The sequence below is a fragment of the Populus alba genome, chromosome 3 (assembly GCF_005239225.2).
Source record: "Populus alba chromosome 3, ASM523922v2, whole genome shotgun sequence".
NCBI classification, from domain to species: domain Eukaryota; kingdom Viridiplantae; phylum Streptophyta; class Magnoliopsida; order Malpighiales; family Salicaceae; genus Populus; species Populus alba.
The window spans coordinates 18,886,959-18,900,965 of NC_133286.1; the positions used below are offsets into that span (position 1 = coordinate 18,886,959).

The 14,007-nt window shown below is 33.9% G+C and overlaps 1 protein-coding gene across 4 annotated transcripts; it reads left to right on the forward strand.

Moving 5' to 3' along the window:
- Window positions 1–960: 960 nt before the first annotated feature.
- Window positions 961–10,050, forward strand: LOC118054487 (MADS-box transcription factor 14). 4 transcript variants are annotated; one of them, XM_035066095.2, is made up of 7 exons: window positions 962–1,235; window positions 6,594–6,672; window positions 6,863–6,927; window positions 7,016–7,124; window positions 8,128–8,169; window positions 9,467–9,508; window positions 9,616–10,050. In XM_035066095.2, the coding sequence occupies exons 1-7, from the start codon at window positions 1,051–1,053 to the stop codon at window positions 9,664–9,666; spliced, it is 573 nt and encodes a 190-aa protein (XP_034921986.1). In that variant the 5' UTR covers window positions 962–1,050; the 3' UTR covers window positions 9,667–10,050. The 4 variants fall into 4 exon arrangements, with proteins under 4 accessions (XP_034921989.1, XP_034921986.1, XP_034921987.1 ...); XM_035066096.2 differs by having other exon boundaries at window positions 963–1,235; window positions 9,826–10,050; XM_035066097.2 differs by having other exon boundaries at window positions 968–1,235; window positions 9,675–10,050.
- Window positions 10,051–14,007: the final 3,957 nt, after the last annotated feature.

Below are 14,007 nucleotides of genomic sequence, written 5' to 3' on the forward strand. Positions count from 1 at the left end.
ATTGCAACCGGGTTTTTTTCGGGTTACCGGGTCAACCCATGGGGGTTAACTATGTCACACTGAGTTTGGACTTTTCATATTGTTTCTTAAACTCGACACGGTTCCATTTACAGGTCATCCAGGTCTCGGGTTGGACCGGGGTTTCAAAACTATGAGCTTGACACTAACTTTTAGGGACATTAAAATCTTTTTGTATGAATCATTTGTTATTTTTAAATTTATCAAGGACAAATATATATTTTTATATATTTATTGTATAATAAAATAACAAAATATTATTAGAACCGACAATTTTAAAGTTGGCATCAAGGGACATATTAGTAGTTTTCAAAATTATTTGTTGTTATTATAGTGTTAATCAAGGAGCAATTTAATATTTAACCAGATATAAAAAATACAAGAGAGAAATCATTTCTTAATTAGTTGTTATTTGTAATTTTTAATTGTATATATTTTTGTTACATATTTCACTTTATTCCGAGAATATATATTTTGTTGAGTACAAGTCAAAGGATTTGTTATAAAAAGTACCATAGATATTAAAACTAGATGAATAAGTATTTAAGTATTGAGTTCAACAAATGGCCTGTGATTTAATGATGGGGTGATTGATGCTATTATTTTTTAAGATTAAGAATTCAACTCTAATAATTGACATAAAATGTTAAAATACTTTATAAAAAGTAATGTTGATATTTTAAATTAAAAAAAGGATCAACTTAATTAACTTGCAAAATAAAAAGTTAATAGGAGTGAAGGAGACAGCAACGATATTAGTGCCCACTTATCAAAGCCGCAGTAAATTAAGCATACGAGAGACGAAGGCGTACAGCACGTGGCAGAACGCTGACGATTCGAATTTGCGACCTTACATTTCTCCTTTCTAAAAGAATTGTAAAAAAAAAAAAAAACAAAACCCTAGAAAAAGCAAATTACACTTTATTCCACATACACATAAAAAATTCTATATATATTTTTGGTAGCATTCCTTCATCATTATTTAATTTAAATTAGGGTAAAAATAAGGTGAGGTCGAATTTTGGATCGAGAATGGGGAGAAAGAAAGAGGAGCTAAAGCGAATCGAAAAGAAGATCTGTCGTCAAATCACTTTCTCGAAGAGGCGAAAGGAAGTGATCGAGAAAGCACGCGACCTCTCTGTTCTCTGTGACGTCCAAGTCGCTCTCCTCGTCTTCTCCAGTAGTGGCAAGCTGTATGAATTCTCTAGCGCCGGCAGGTACTTACTTTTATTTATGTCTTCATAGCTCGCCTTGTTTCCCTTCTCCGCTAGCTTTCCGTCTCAAAATTGATCTTCAATCTCTTAACCCGGAACGAACGCTTAGCATGAGTTGATGCTGCTACACTGCACTGTGCACATAATATTATGACGAACAGTTTTCTTCATATAGTTCATATTTGTTTGATAACTCATTGAATCTTGGATTTCATGTTCCTGATTTCCTATTTGATCGGGTCTGTTTTTGTTTTTTCACAAATAATTTTTTTATTATTATTATTTCTGGGGATATTTGGTGTTTATCATTACTTCTATCTAGAACGATCCTTAATAAAATAATCATTTCTGTAGGGGATAGGTACTCTAATCTTAGATTTGTTTCTATCTACGCTTTTTATAATTTAATGTTTCTGATTATCATTATTATCATTTTTTTGTGTTGATTTCAGTGTTGTTGTTGTGATAAGTACGAGTATGCTCGATAGTTTGACATGACGATTAACACGTCTATACAAGGACGGTAGTTTTGGTTATGGGGTAATTGTTGTTTTAAAAAAGTTTTTTTGTCTTGAAACAAATTCGAGTAATATATATATATATTTTTTAAAGTTATATTTTATATTAGTATATTAAAATATCTAAAAACATATAAAAATTTAATTTAAAATAATTTTTTTTTTTAAACACGAAATCACCACAAAAACAAACACAGTATATATTTATTTTCTCAAAGCAGCTTCTTGCTGATGCTGTCATAGCTAGCATGTGATTTTTTTTTTTTTTCTCAAGGAGGAAAATACTTTTGTGTCGGTAAATATTTGCGAGTGTGTTGAAATCATGGTAGAGTGACTTTTAAAAAAATGTGTCTTCAAAAAAGTTAATAATTTAATATTATTTTAGTGTTTTTTCAATACTTTTAATGTATTTATATTAAAAATAAAATAAAAAATCTAATTTTTTAAATAAAAAATATTTTTTTAAAAATACACTGCAGTACACTCGCATTATCAATGTTGGATGTCTCTACCTTTGTTCATATGACAGAATGACCACCCACACGTGTATGCTACTTGTCTAGGATGCTTTTAATTTGGTATTCCTCCTCATTTAGGTCTTATATAGGTAAGTTAAGTTCTTCCTCGGCTAGGTCTTGTATAGGTAATTCATACGAGAGATTTCTTTGTAATAGCTTCGTGTAGGATTGAATTCCGCATGATGACGTAAGGAATACACCCATTTAGCATTTAAATTAAAAGACAATGTCCTTTGGTTTATAATTAGCTAGTCGATTACACTATTGTGTTCTTTTTCCCCCTTCAGTTACTTTATTTAAAAAACGAGTTATATGATATTACCATCAAGTTGCTTGTTTTTAAGATTTTTAGTAGCTTTTGGTTATCGTGCTCATAAATAATTAGAATAGAAAGAACATATCTTGATGTCCTTCATATTTTAAGATATTAAAAAATCATTTCAAAATTATCTAAAGATATTAGAACAAATACTGATCACCATATATATATATATATATACACCTCCCCGCCTGAAGGAGTTACAAATTGTGACAATCAAATAGATGAAAGATAACCATTTGAATGGTATACTAGCAAGCATTCTTACAATTAAATAAGATGTCAAAATTATGCTTCAATTATACAGAAGTTACTGCATTTGTTATGAACAATTTGACAATTTTATCGTAAAATGTTATGACAACAACTCAATGGTTCCATCCAAAAGAAATTGTCCAGGAACTCTGAATCTCTATTCTAGATCATCAAATAATGTACAATTATAAAAAGAATTTTGATAAGTGGCTCCACAGCAATGAAATTTTGGTTATATTAATGAATCCTCAAGTTTTACAAGATTTAGTTAATAAATTAAAATATTATAGAATGTAATTGCAATATCATAAACAATGATAAAAAGGTGATACAATCTCAAAACTTTATGATAAGCAGTACTATTTTATCAAATATTCTATCCAAAACCACTTCTAAAAAAAACTTGGGCATTGAATGAAGATCCTATTACGGAATTACATAAAATCAAATGGTTGGAATTTTTAAGATATAATTTTGGAATTTTTTTTTTGTACAATCTCAATATTTTCTTTAATCAAAGTTGAATATTAAATATTCTCTTATAGGTTGCATGGATAAAAGTAAAAATATCCTAAATAAAGTTGAAAAAAAAGAGAGCTTTAAACTAAATAAAAAAATAATCCCAAATAAATTAAGAAAATATGACAAATCTTGAAAAATAACTCTTAAGCCTTACCGATTTCGAATGGCTATGAAATTTTAACCCTATAAAAAACAAGGCTTCTAAAATATCCTACCAAAATTTTAGTATGATCCAATGACCAAATCAAAATTCATGCCCATTAACATAAGTTTACATGTTGGGAAAAAAATCTTTTGCATTAGTCTCATCTAGATGGAGAGAACTTGTTCTTGAATTTAATTACTCTTGCTTCAATCTAATGGTTGTTCAATCAAAAGATTTCAATCTTTATATTCTAAGACTTTTAACATCATAACTTTATATTCTAAGACTTTTAATATGTTCATCCTCCCTAGCAACAAAACCACGAAACCAATCTTAGTTCTATATTAAAGACCATGCATGTGTAACAACCTTCTCAAAATCCAACTCAATTAAAGACCTAATACTACAAAAACCAAACAATCTCTTATGTATCTTTTATATCATCACTAATAAGATGTGTGATGGTTTCTCTGTTAGGAGAACTTTTGAATATTTGCTTAACAACTTTTATTTAAAGTTCAAAAACATTAATCCTATCAATTCTAAAATTATTGTCAAGCATATGTGAAGTGCATTCTCCACAATATACTTCATCAAACCTCACATTTAAAACCACATCTAGTTTTGTTCCTTTCTTTTCCTATTAATTAAGAGTAAAATATTTGCTTGTTAGCATGAATATCTTTTGCATCCTCATAGTCATCACATACCAATTTTCTGTATCAAAATCATCTTCTTCTACACCGTCCACTTCTTTCTCATTGAATTTTAGTGTTTGATTTCAATCCATAAAAAAAAAAAAAGACTAGAATAATTAAAAAAAAAATCGACTTTAGTTTCAACATCATATTCATCCTTATTAAAAAGTTGATTTCTCTACTCATACTTCTAAAATACGTTTTCAAAATTGATAATGGATTCATGATTAGTACACCTTTCATGATCCTTCATGTTTTTCTTCTTCATCTATTTTAATTAACAATATAATTCTTCAACTTGTTTTTGCAACTTTATCACCGTTAACTTATGAGTCAATTTTGCAATCCGTCTTTATATATCTTCTATCATCAATTCCTTAACATCTTTTTTTCAAGAAAGAATCACATCTTTTTCTATATAAACACGTCATTTTCTATGACCACCTCTTCTCGTTATGATTATTCAACAACACACAATACATAATCATCAAGAATTGTTACGCTCTTATACCAATTGATGCAGACAAAAATACAATACTGAAGACAATAATCATCAAGAATTGTTACGCTCTTATACCAATTGATGCAGACAAAAATACAATACTGAAGACAACAAGCAAGAAAAAGGACTTAATTGTTGTTGATGAAGGTTTTCATACAATAACCCTAATTCATGCTTTATTACCAAATAATTAGCTATAATTTAGTCTGCTTCTCTACCACATATTATCTACAATATATTCTGTTTTTCTAACAGGTTTGCTTTTGCTTATCAAACTCCTTTAAGTTAAAAAGATCTCTTCATTAAACTTAAGCAGATGTTGCAATATTTCATGGTGTATTCTCCATTTCTTTCAGCTTCCCAACGTTTTGAATCGATTGTGTGATGCTTTAGTTTTACTCCATCTAACAGTGCAAGAAGATGATTAACTTGTTCCAACTTTGAATGCCTTAAGTGCCTCTTCCACAATAGATTCAAATCACCCATGCATATGTGCAATCCTTGCTGTTGGCATTGTTGTGTGGTTAAAAAGTTGAGGAAATTGTTGTCTTAGAGTTCTGTTCTTCAGCCATCGATCTGTCCAAAACCAAAAATCTTTTCCATTGCCCCCTTTGTAACAGCAACGGTTTTTCAAAGTTGTGGAAACTTGATATCCGGTGTTAATAAAGGAGTATTATATCTTTGCCACATTTCTGATAATGGAAGATAAAAGATTGGAAGCCTATTCTCAATAAAAAGCCGATACTTCTTAATAATACGAGTAATATATAGTATCCTGCCACCCTCCATTATTTTGACCTCCACTTAAAGGTGAGAATGAAAACTCAATTATCAAACTTCTTTTAAGTTAAAAAGATTTCTTCATTAAACTTAAGCGTGAGCATTGTCCATTATTGATTATCGGCCGCTCAACAACGTGAACAAGTATCCATTTTGATTGCAGACTGCCTTTAACATGCCATTAGTGTTAAGTTTAATTAATAACTATTCCCTGAGTCTCCATAAAGTGTACTTTCCTCGCAGAAGTCTGTTTTATTGATCAAAAACTCTTTTTGAACTTGCAGTTTGGTGAGAACCACCAAAAATAAAATCTTAAACTTATTCCAATATTAGTCAGTAAAATCTTGTCCCTTTACAACGATTATTTTTGGTATTACTTTTTAACTATGATCTCGATCCATCTTTCAATATCTGCAGTAAAGAATTTTTTCATCCTTACTTAACATCTAATATCACTGCTTTAATTACAGATATTTATTTTTGTGGAGGCAAGTTTAAAATTAGGCATCGCTCAAATATTGTTATTTAACACGTGATCCAAATTCTCTTCTTCTTTTTTTTTTTTTTTTTTTTGAGCACTAAGAAATGAACATTGTGTGAGGTTTGTAAGTGAGTCTGTTGGCTCTTACTCCGACAGAAGAAGTCTCCTCTTTAGTTTTTGGTGCAGCCTTTTTCAAAGCATATTTAAGTTTTATGGTGTGGTTTCTTTAAGAAAAATTTTGCAGGTCATGTAAACAGACATTTTTTTTTGCTGTTGAGACAGGCAGCGATATTTCTTGTTCTTTCTGTAATAGTTATCTAGACCCTTTTGGGTGTTTTGTGGTGTTTATTTAGTTGTTTTTAAGGAGCTACTTAACCAAGATTTTTTGGAGAATCGCATGTTACGTAGTTCATATCTCATTAATAGTTTTGTTCAAAAACTTTTGGGTTTATGTAGGGCTTGTGTCTATAAATGTGCGAGATATATTCTAAGAGGTTTATTGAAGATTGCATTCATTTTCTACCATATGATATAAACAATGTTGACCAACGCTGACTTGCGTGTGCTCCTTATTTTTGTATTTTGTGGATTTTCAATCTAATCCCATCAATTCTACTATTCAGTTTGGCCAAAATCCTGAAACGTCATCGGAGTTATTTCGAAGAGAAAACTGCATTGTCTGATGGTGCTAATGATGCAGAGGTAAGCAATTACTTTTGTCTGGCTAACTAAATCATGTAGAGAATAATGTTTTAACACAATGGAAAAGCTGATAAAAAATTACACTGTAGCTCATTCTTTTCATATCGTAATCTTCTTTCTTATTTGCTTAGTTTTTATCGTGTAATTCGAAACTAGGTATGACTTTGCACATTTCCTATTTCATCTGCAGCTATATCACGGTAAATATGAAAAAAAAATCAAGTCGTTTGCAGAGCTGTTGCGAACAGTACAAAGGTAACTTGTACAGCTTCCTGTATACATATGCTAAATGTTATGGATATCAATATGCATGCTATCTATTCAGATACGTCTATATATATAGTATCCACAGGCAAGTTGGGAATTCAAACTCCGAGGAGCTGACCTTAAGCGACCTAGAACAAACGGAGATGCAACTTGATGCTGCACTGAGACGTACGAGAGCTAGAAAGGTCATTCGTGTCTCTGTCTTTTTTCTTTGAAGAGACATTATATGGTGCATCATGGACCCAATTGCTCCACTCGACAAATATTTGATGCCGCCAAGTGCATTAATAGTGGCACCATTTCATCTTGGCTTAGCAGATCCATTACAAAATGGAGCACGTCCCATATAATAACACTTTATGGATATTGCTAGGTTTACACAGTCTCACACCAATATCTTGATCTAGACTTGAAAATTAGATACCCTTGTTTTGAGCTGCCTTGATTGTCCCTCCAGCATAATTCTCAAAAGAAAAAAAAATTAATAAACAAAAGAAACATTCCTCCAACATAACTTGCCCAGGGTTTAATATCTTGATCTATATAAAAATGCTTCGCACCTTCTTTTATTGACACTTTGGAGCTACTATGCCTTGCATTTCATGCATAGACAACCTAACTCCAAGTAAACTTGGAAAAGATCTCAGCAACATGTCCGCGTCTCTTCATTTAAGCACCTTCTTGGCTATTGATCAATAATTCCACTAACTGGCACACTTCACAGGCCCATGGTAGTCAAGTACTTGCTTGTGATTTGTGTATTAGGAACACGAAATCGAGGTTGGTTTTCAATGCTGCTAGATACCAAACAATTCCATGTTTGGCTGCACATGTGGACTTCAGTCCGAGATTCACATGGGACGTGTGGCTGTAATGGTTTGCATTTAGCTGGAGGGGTAGTCAGGATGCCCACTTGCTGAAAGACAAATAAAAAGCCTGTATTCCAAGACAGTCCTGAACTTGTTAGTATGGTCTCATTAGCTGACTTAAGAGGAAGAACTAGATGCTTAGCCTTGATGTGCAACTCTTATCTATTTCATGATTACCTTTAGTTATCATTGGGGCTTTCTCCTTCAAGGTCTTTAGGTGACAAATATTCATTTGAACATAAGAAAGTTGCCATCGCTCTATGCTTTTTGAACTTTCACTCTGCATTTTGTAATCTCATTTGATTTGTGTTTGTTTCAGACGCAACTGATGTTGGAAACAATTAATGCCCTCCATGACAAGGTATGGAGCTTATTTCATTATCAAGCATTACTTTGCAACTGTCAATATTCTGCCATCCATCACTCTATTCAAGTTTCGAGGAAAAAGAAAAGGAAAAGAAAAGTTGATCTTATGAAATTATTCCAATAGTTCCCCTAGACTATATATAGCTTTTTATATGATCAAGCTTCGATGCTTATTTACTAGATTTAGAAAAATATTTCCAGCCTAGTTTGTAAAAACACGGGATTGTAATCACTAGATTACAACTAGTCAACCTGCATACAGCTGGCTGCTTGAACGGGTAGAAAGGAACGGCTGGTTTGTCCATCACATGCCGCAGACTTTATTCTAATAGTTCCACACTAGCAGCATCCATGCTTTCACAATCGTACCTTTAAAATCTACGTTTTCATCGGCAACCAATGCATGGATGCTTCTTTGAGAACCAGACCTCGTCATTTCAGATGCTCAATTTTGCTCTAGCAGGTCTTTAGGCCTTAACAGGATGATGTAAAGATGATCCTCGATACAACTTCCAGGTTTTATATTCATCCAAACACCATGACTGGGCAAACACTTGCATGATCTTTAATGCTTTTGAAAAGGCTAGCTGCTAGCCGAGAAAACCTATTGCCCTGTACATACTACCGGCTAATCTCTAGCATGCAAAAATACTCACATAGATGATAAGATGAGGATTGAAAAAACATATATATTAGCAAGAATGGTGCGACTTGGAACTTCCTGCAAATCTCTTAAAAGCTGTTACATTCAGATGTCTCAATCAGTTGATGATGTTCCAATTAAGCCTGCATCTAATATTTGTTTGTATTTGCTGTAATTGTCATCTAAAAAAGTTTGCTCTGCCTCTTACGGTATGTTGCAAGATGGTATGCTACCCAGTAAATTAAGAACTCAGAAATGAAACCTGGAATGCTTCTAAACAGACATCGGAGAACTAAAAATTATACATTTGAAGTAGATATGAATGTCATTAGGACTCTGTTATCTGACTGCATTTTTGTCTTGGTAGAAACATGTGCTGCTTGCCTGCACAGTATTTCTCTCCCAGCATGTCTTTGTACGCCTGTTTGTGCATGGGTGTAATGCACACGTGTCATTCAACATGAATAGCTGTGTTAGAATTAGGGGTGGTGTCGGTGCCGCATTCCATTTTTACGTAGAGAAATATGAACGAGTTAGCTAGCTAGGGTGAGAATGTATAAGGCCATTACACATGATCACGTGGACTGCTAATCTCTCCATCCATAATTAGATGTTGATTTTGCTAGAATATAACTTTTGCTCTCAACAGGAAAAGACACTAAGGGAGGAAAATCAACGTCTGAAGACGCAGGTGAGCATAAGAATAAATAATCTTAGGATGTCACCGTGTTAAGCACATTCATCAAGTTTTTTTACAAGGCAAACTGGATGTTGTCGGCATGACTATTTTACATGTAGGTTGTAGCCATGAACAATGAGACTAATGGGCATGATGTCTGGATCTTTTGAACCACTAGGTTTGAAGGCCGCACTGCATATAAAGTTAAACTTGATGCTGGAATTGATCGGATGGCAGACAATCTGGCAATCGCCTGCATGATCTTAAATGCACATGCGTTAGCAAAAGATATGTACCTTCATTATATTGTTCTTGTATTTCCATTGCAGCTTCTCTCTTCACGGCAATGTTGAGTGAGTGTGTCAAGTTTCCTCCTCACCTCCGAAGTCTCTCAGACGCTTATCACCACTGTGTCTCCTATCATCTATTGTAGTACTCTTCATTTCTTTTTCTGCATGTTATGAGGATCGGATGCACAATGTTCTACTGTAGAATTCTGTAATGACATTAAATATATAAATATGAAAAGCTTGTGGTAAATATTCATTTGGAAACACGCAGAAAATGAACGTCTTTGAGAGAAATGTGCGACCTTCATTTTTTCGGCACTAAAAATTCATGCGTGTGACATAGCTCTGTTTGACATAGCTGTTGAGGGCCTTTTTGTTCTCTTTCAAAGGGCATCTAGTGGGAATATTATCAAAGGGCTGCAATTTGCATCAGGATTTTTCGTCAGCCATCTTCAATATGCAGATGACACATTAATATTCATCTCGGCAGATATTGATCAGTTAGTTCAAGTCAAAAGAATTTTAAGATGGTTTGCTCTGTCTTTGGGCCTTCATATAAACTTCCATAAAAGCTCCATTATTGGTATCAATGTCGATGATCACTTGTGCTTGCGCTTGGCTACATCTATTTTTTGCAGATCAGACTCCCTCCCAAGCAAATATCTTGGTATGCCATTAGGAGCCAATCCATCTCGTATCTCTACATGGAAGCCAGTGATAGAGAAGTTTCGTAAAAGGCTTCATATATGGAAGGGGAGACTACTAAGCATGGCTGGTCGTCTATGTCTCATTAAAAGTGTCCTTAATTCACTGCCTATATATTTTATGTCTGTATTCAAGATGCCAAAAGGGGTAGGCAGGCTTCTTTCATCCATCCAAAGACGTTTCTTGTGGTGTGGATGTACCAAGCAAAGATCTTTCTGCAAGATCCAATGGAGAATAGTGATGCGCGATAAGAAACAAGGAGGCCTCGGTGTAGGCTCCCTTATATCGAAAAACAGAGCCCTGCTTCTAAAATGGATTTGGAGACTCTCTTCCCCAGGTACAAGCTTATGGAAAATGATTATCTCTTCAATGTACAATCCATCTTATGAGAATGGGATCCCAATTTTCTACAACCAACCATCCAAGATATGGAAGGATATTATGTCCATTGTTCAAACCGACGTTCATCAAGTCTTCACGAATCATTGCAAATTCATGGTGGGGAATGGCAATTTAACATCCTTTTGGCTAGACAGCTGGATTGGTGACGACCCTCTCAAAACAGCCTTCCCAAGGCTATATCTTTTGTCTTCCTCTAAATATGCTTTGGTGGCTGACATGGGTAGATGGAGCAATGGAATCTGGCTCTGGTCCTTACAATGGCGCAGACCTCTTTTTCATTTTGAACAAGAACAACTATCACTTTTATCATCCTTGCTGGAATCCAAGCCAATGTTCTGCCACAAGATGGATAAGAAAATCTGGACCCTCAACAACGATGGCCTCTTCAGTGTAAAATCTTGCTCCAAATTGATGGACCAGTTACTCTACGGTGGAGCCAAACCATTCCAATCTTCTGTTTAGATAAAACTAACCCCACCAAAAGTGCAGCTTTTCCTTTGGCTCCTTGTCCAAGATAAAGTAACCACAAGAGATTTTCTATTTCAACGCGACTACCTCTCCCTTCAGGAGTCAAGATGTGCTTTCTGCAATAAAAGCTTGGAATCTTCAAGTCACCTCTTCATTCACTGCCACTTCTCTTGGAATATATGGATGAAACTGATTTCTAATCGGGGCTTTTGCAGTGTTTTTCCAAAATCTGTTGATGATATGTGCTTCCAATGGTCTTCTATGGTTAAAGGCAAGCAACAAAATCTCTCATGGCAACTTCTTTTCTCATGCGTTGTTTGGAATCTTTGGCTTCATCGAAATGATGTTATTTTTAATGACGCTGCCCCTAACCTTCAAATCTGTTTCTCCATGGTGTGCCAAAGTATTGCTTTATGGCTGAGGCTTGACTCCAACTCTTTCGAGCTTAATATAGAGAATGTTTAGTTGGGAGGAGTTGGTTTCTTTTGATTTATCTGTTCTCTTTTTGTTGCTATCCCCTGTTTCATGCAACATTTTTTGTGCTTCCCTTTCCTCTGTTTGTTCTTCTGATGTAAGTTAGGCTACTATCTTTGTAGCTTTTTCCTTTCAATAAAATTTCGACTATTAACAAAAAAAAAAATTCATGCGTGTATTAAATCAATCACCTGGTATGGTTTATAAGGCCTTCAAGGGTAAAAGCTTGTTAGGGTTAATCTTGAACAATGAGATTAAGGGACAAGGATCATTCTTACCTCGTCTCTTATGATTTATGCATGCACCCTACCCTGTATCACACGACGCTCCCTTTCTCACCGAAAAATGATGAAATTCAGTGTGATGTTATTATCTCAGATAAGTTGGATGGATCGGGATGATGAGTTTGATAACTTTGACTAAAAAGTATGGGTTTCTCAACTTGTAATCTTATGAGTCTTTAATCTATACACCGATTTTGAACTAGAACTTCAAATTATATTTTTCCTCAAAGGGGTCCTCGTTTATGGACGTTAACATTTCCTATGTGTCAGGTGCTAAATTAATGCAGCAAAAGGTTTTTTTTTATTTTTATTAGAACCTGTCTTTTTATGTTAAAATATCTAGATAATTTTAGATAGAATAATTCAATTGAGGATTTCAGAGATAAAAGATGAAATTGAGGAAAAAATTGTCTGTGGACCTAATTGAGCATTCCCGTACAAGTTAAAAACTCATGCGAGGTCATTCCAGTATTGTATTTACACTAAAGTTTTAGGGTTTTTCAGAAACAAAATAATATTTTAATTTTTTGAAAATATAAAGTTAGAATAAGAAAAATATAATTAAAATTTCCTATTCAAGTGCTAATTTTCAGAAACAAAAACTAATTTTTCATATTTTTTTTTGAGTTTAGAAAATAAAATTTAGAGGTTCTCTTCGATTTTTCTTACCATTTTCATTGTTTTTCAAATAAATAAAAAAGAAATGAAAAACACTTTAATTTTTTTCTTTTAAATACAAACACTTTTTAGCAATGTAAAAAATTAAAATAAAAAATTAGTATAATAAATTTAATTTTTACTAGAAATCTAATATAAATATTTTTTATTAAGTAACTAGCAATATAACTTTTCACAAAAATTTTCAATTTAAATAAAATAAAACTAATACTCTATTTTTTTTTTATATAGTAATCGAGAATATTATAAATAATACGCCCCCATTAAGGAGATGAGGGCTGCTAAGGAAGATTACATGGGAAATTAAAAAACATTAAGAAAACAAGGAATCTATAGACCTGACTAGCTAGTCCAGTTCATGATACATTCAGGATTCCTATAAAGATCAGAGCCTGTATAGCTGAAATTTTTAACAAAGGACTTCAACCAAAAGGCTAACCGATGAAAGGTGAGGTCAAAAATCACATCCCAGTCTGGAGTTTTGTTGTCAAAGATCATGTGGTTGCACGCTATCCAAATTGACCAGTATAATCCTTTACAGAGAAGGGTAATTGCTTGACACTGGAATTTTCCTTTTAGCATGTTGGACCATTCCTGAAGGTTATGATATGGGTCTTTTGGTAGACAGCCTACACACCCAAACCAACTAAATAGTTTGCCCCAAAGAGACCATGATTTTGGACAAAGATGGAAGAGATGATGTATAGTCTCAATCTCCTTGCAGCAGAAAGGACAAAGAGCTTCCTCATAATTGATGATTCTCCTCTCAGCTAAGAAAGCCTTTGTGCAGACATTGCCATTGAAAAGAAGCCATATGAACACATCTATTTTTGGAGGCGCAAACCCTTTCCAAAGCAAAGCAGGGGGAAGATGTCCTGAAACATTAAAACCGTCAAAGAGATGGCACCCAGAGGAGACTGTGTAATTGTTGGAGCTATGGTGTTTTCAAATCTTGTTGTCTTCACCATCAGAGAAGACTAGGCCACGTTCCACTTCTGCTATCAAGCTTTCACACATGCAGAGTTCTCGGGATCGAAGGGGTCTTCTCCATGAAAGATTGATTGAGTTATCTGTTGGGTTATGAACTTCTGCAACACTTAAAGATTGTTGTAGGGAGAGGTTGTAGAGCCTAGGGAACATGAACCGGAGAGGGGCTGCATAGCCTAGCCAAGAATCAGACCAAAACCTGATGTTTCTTCCATCACCCACC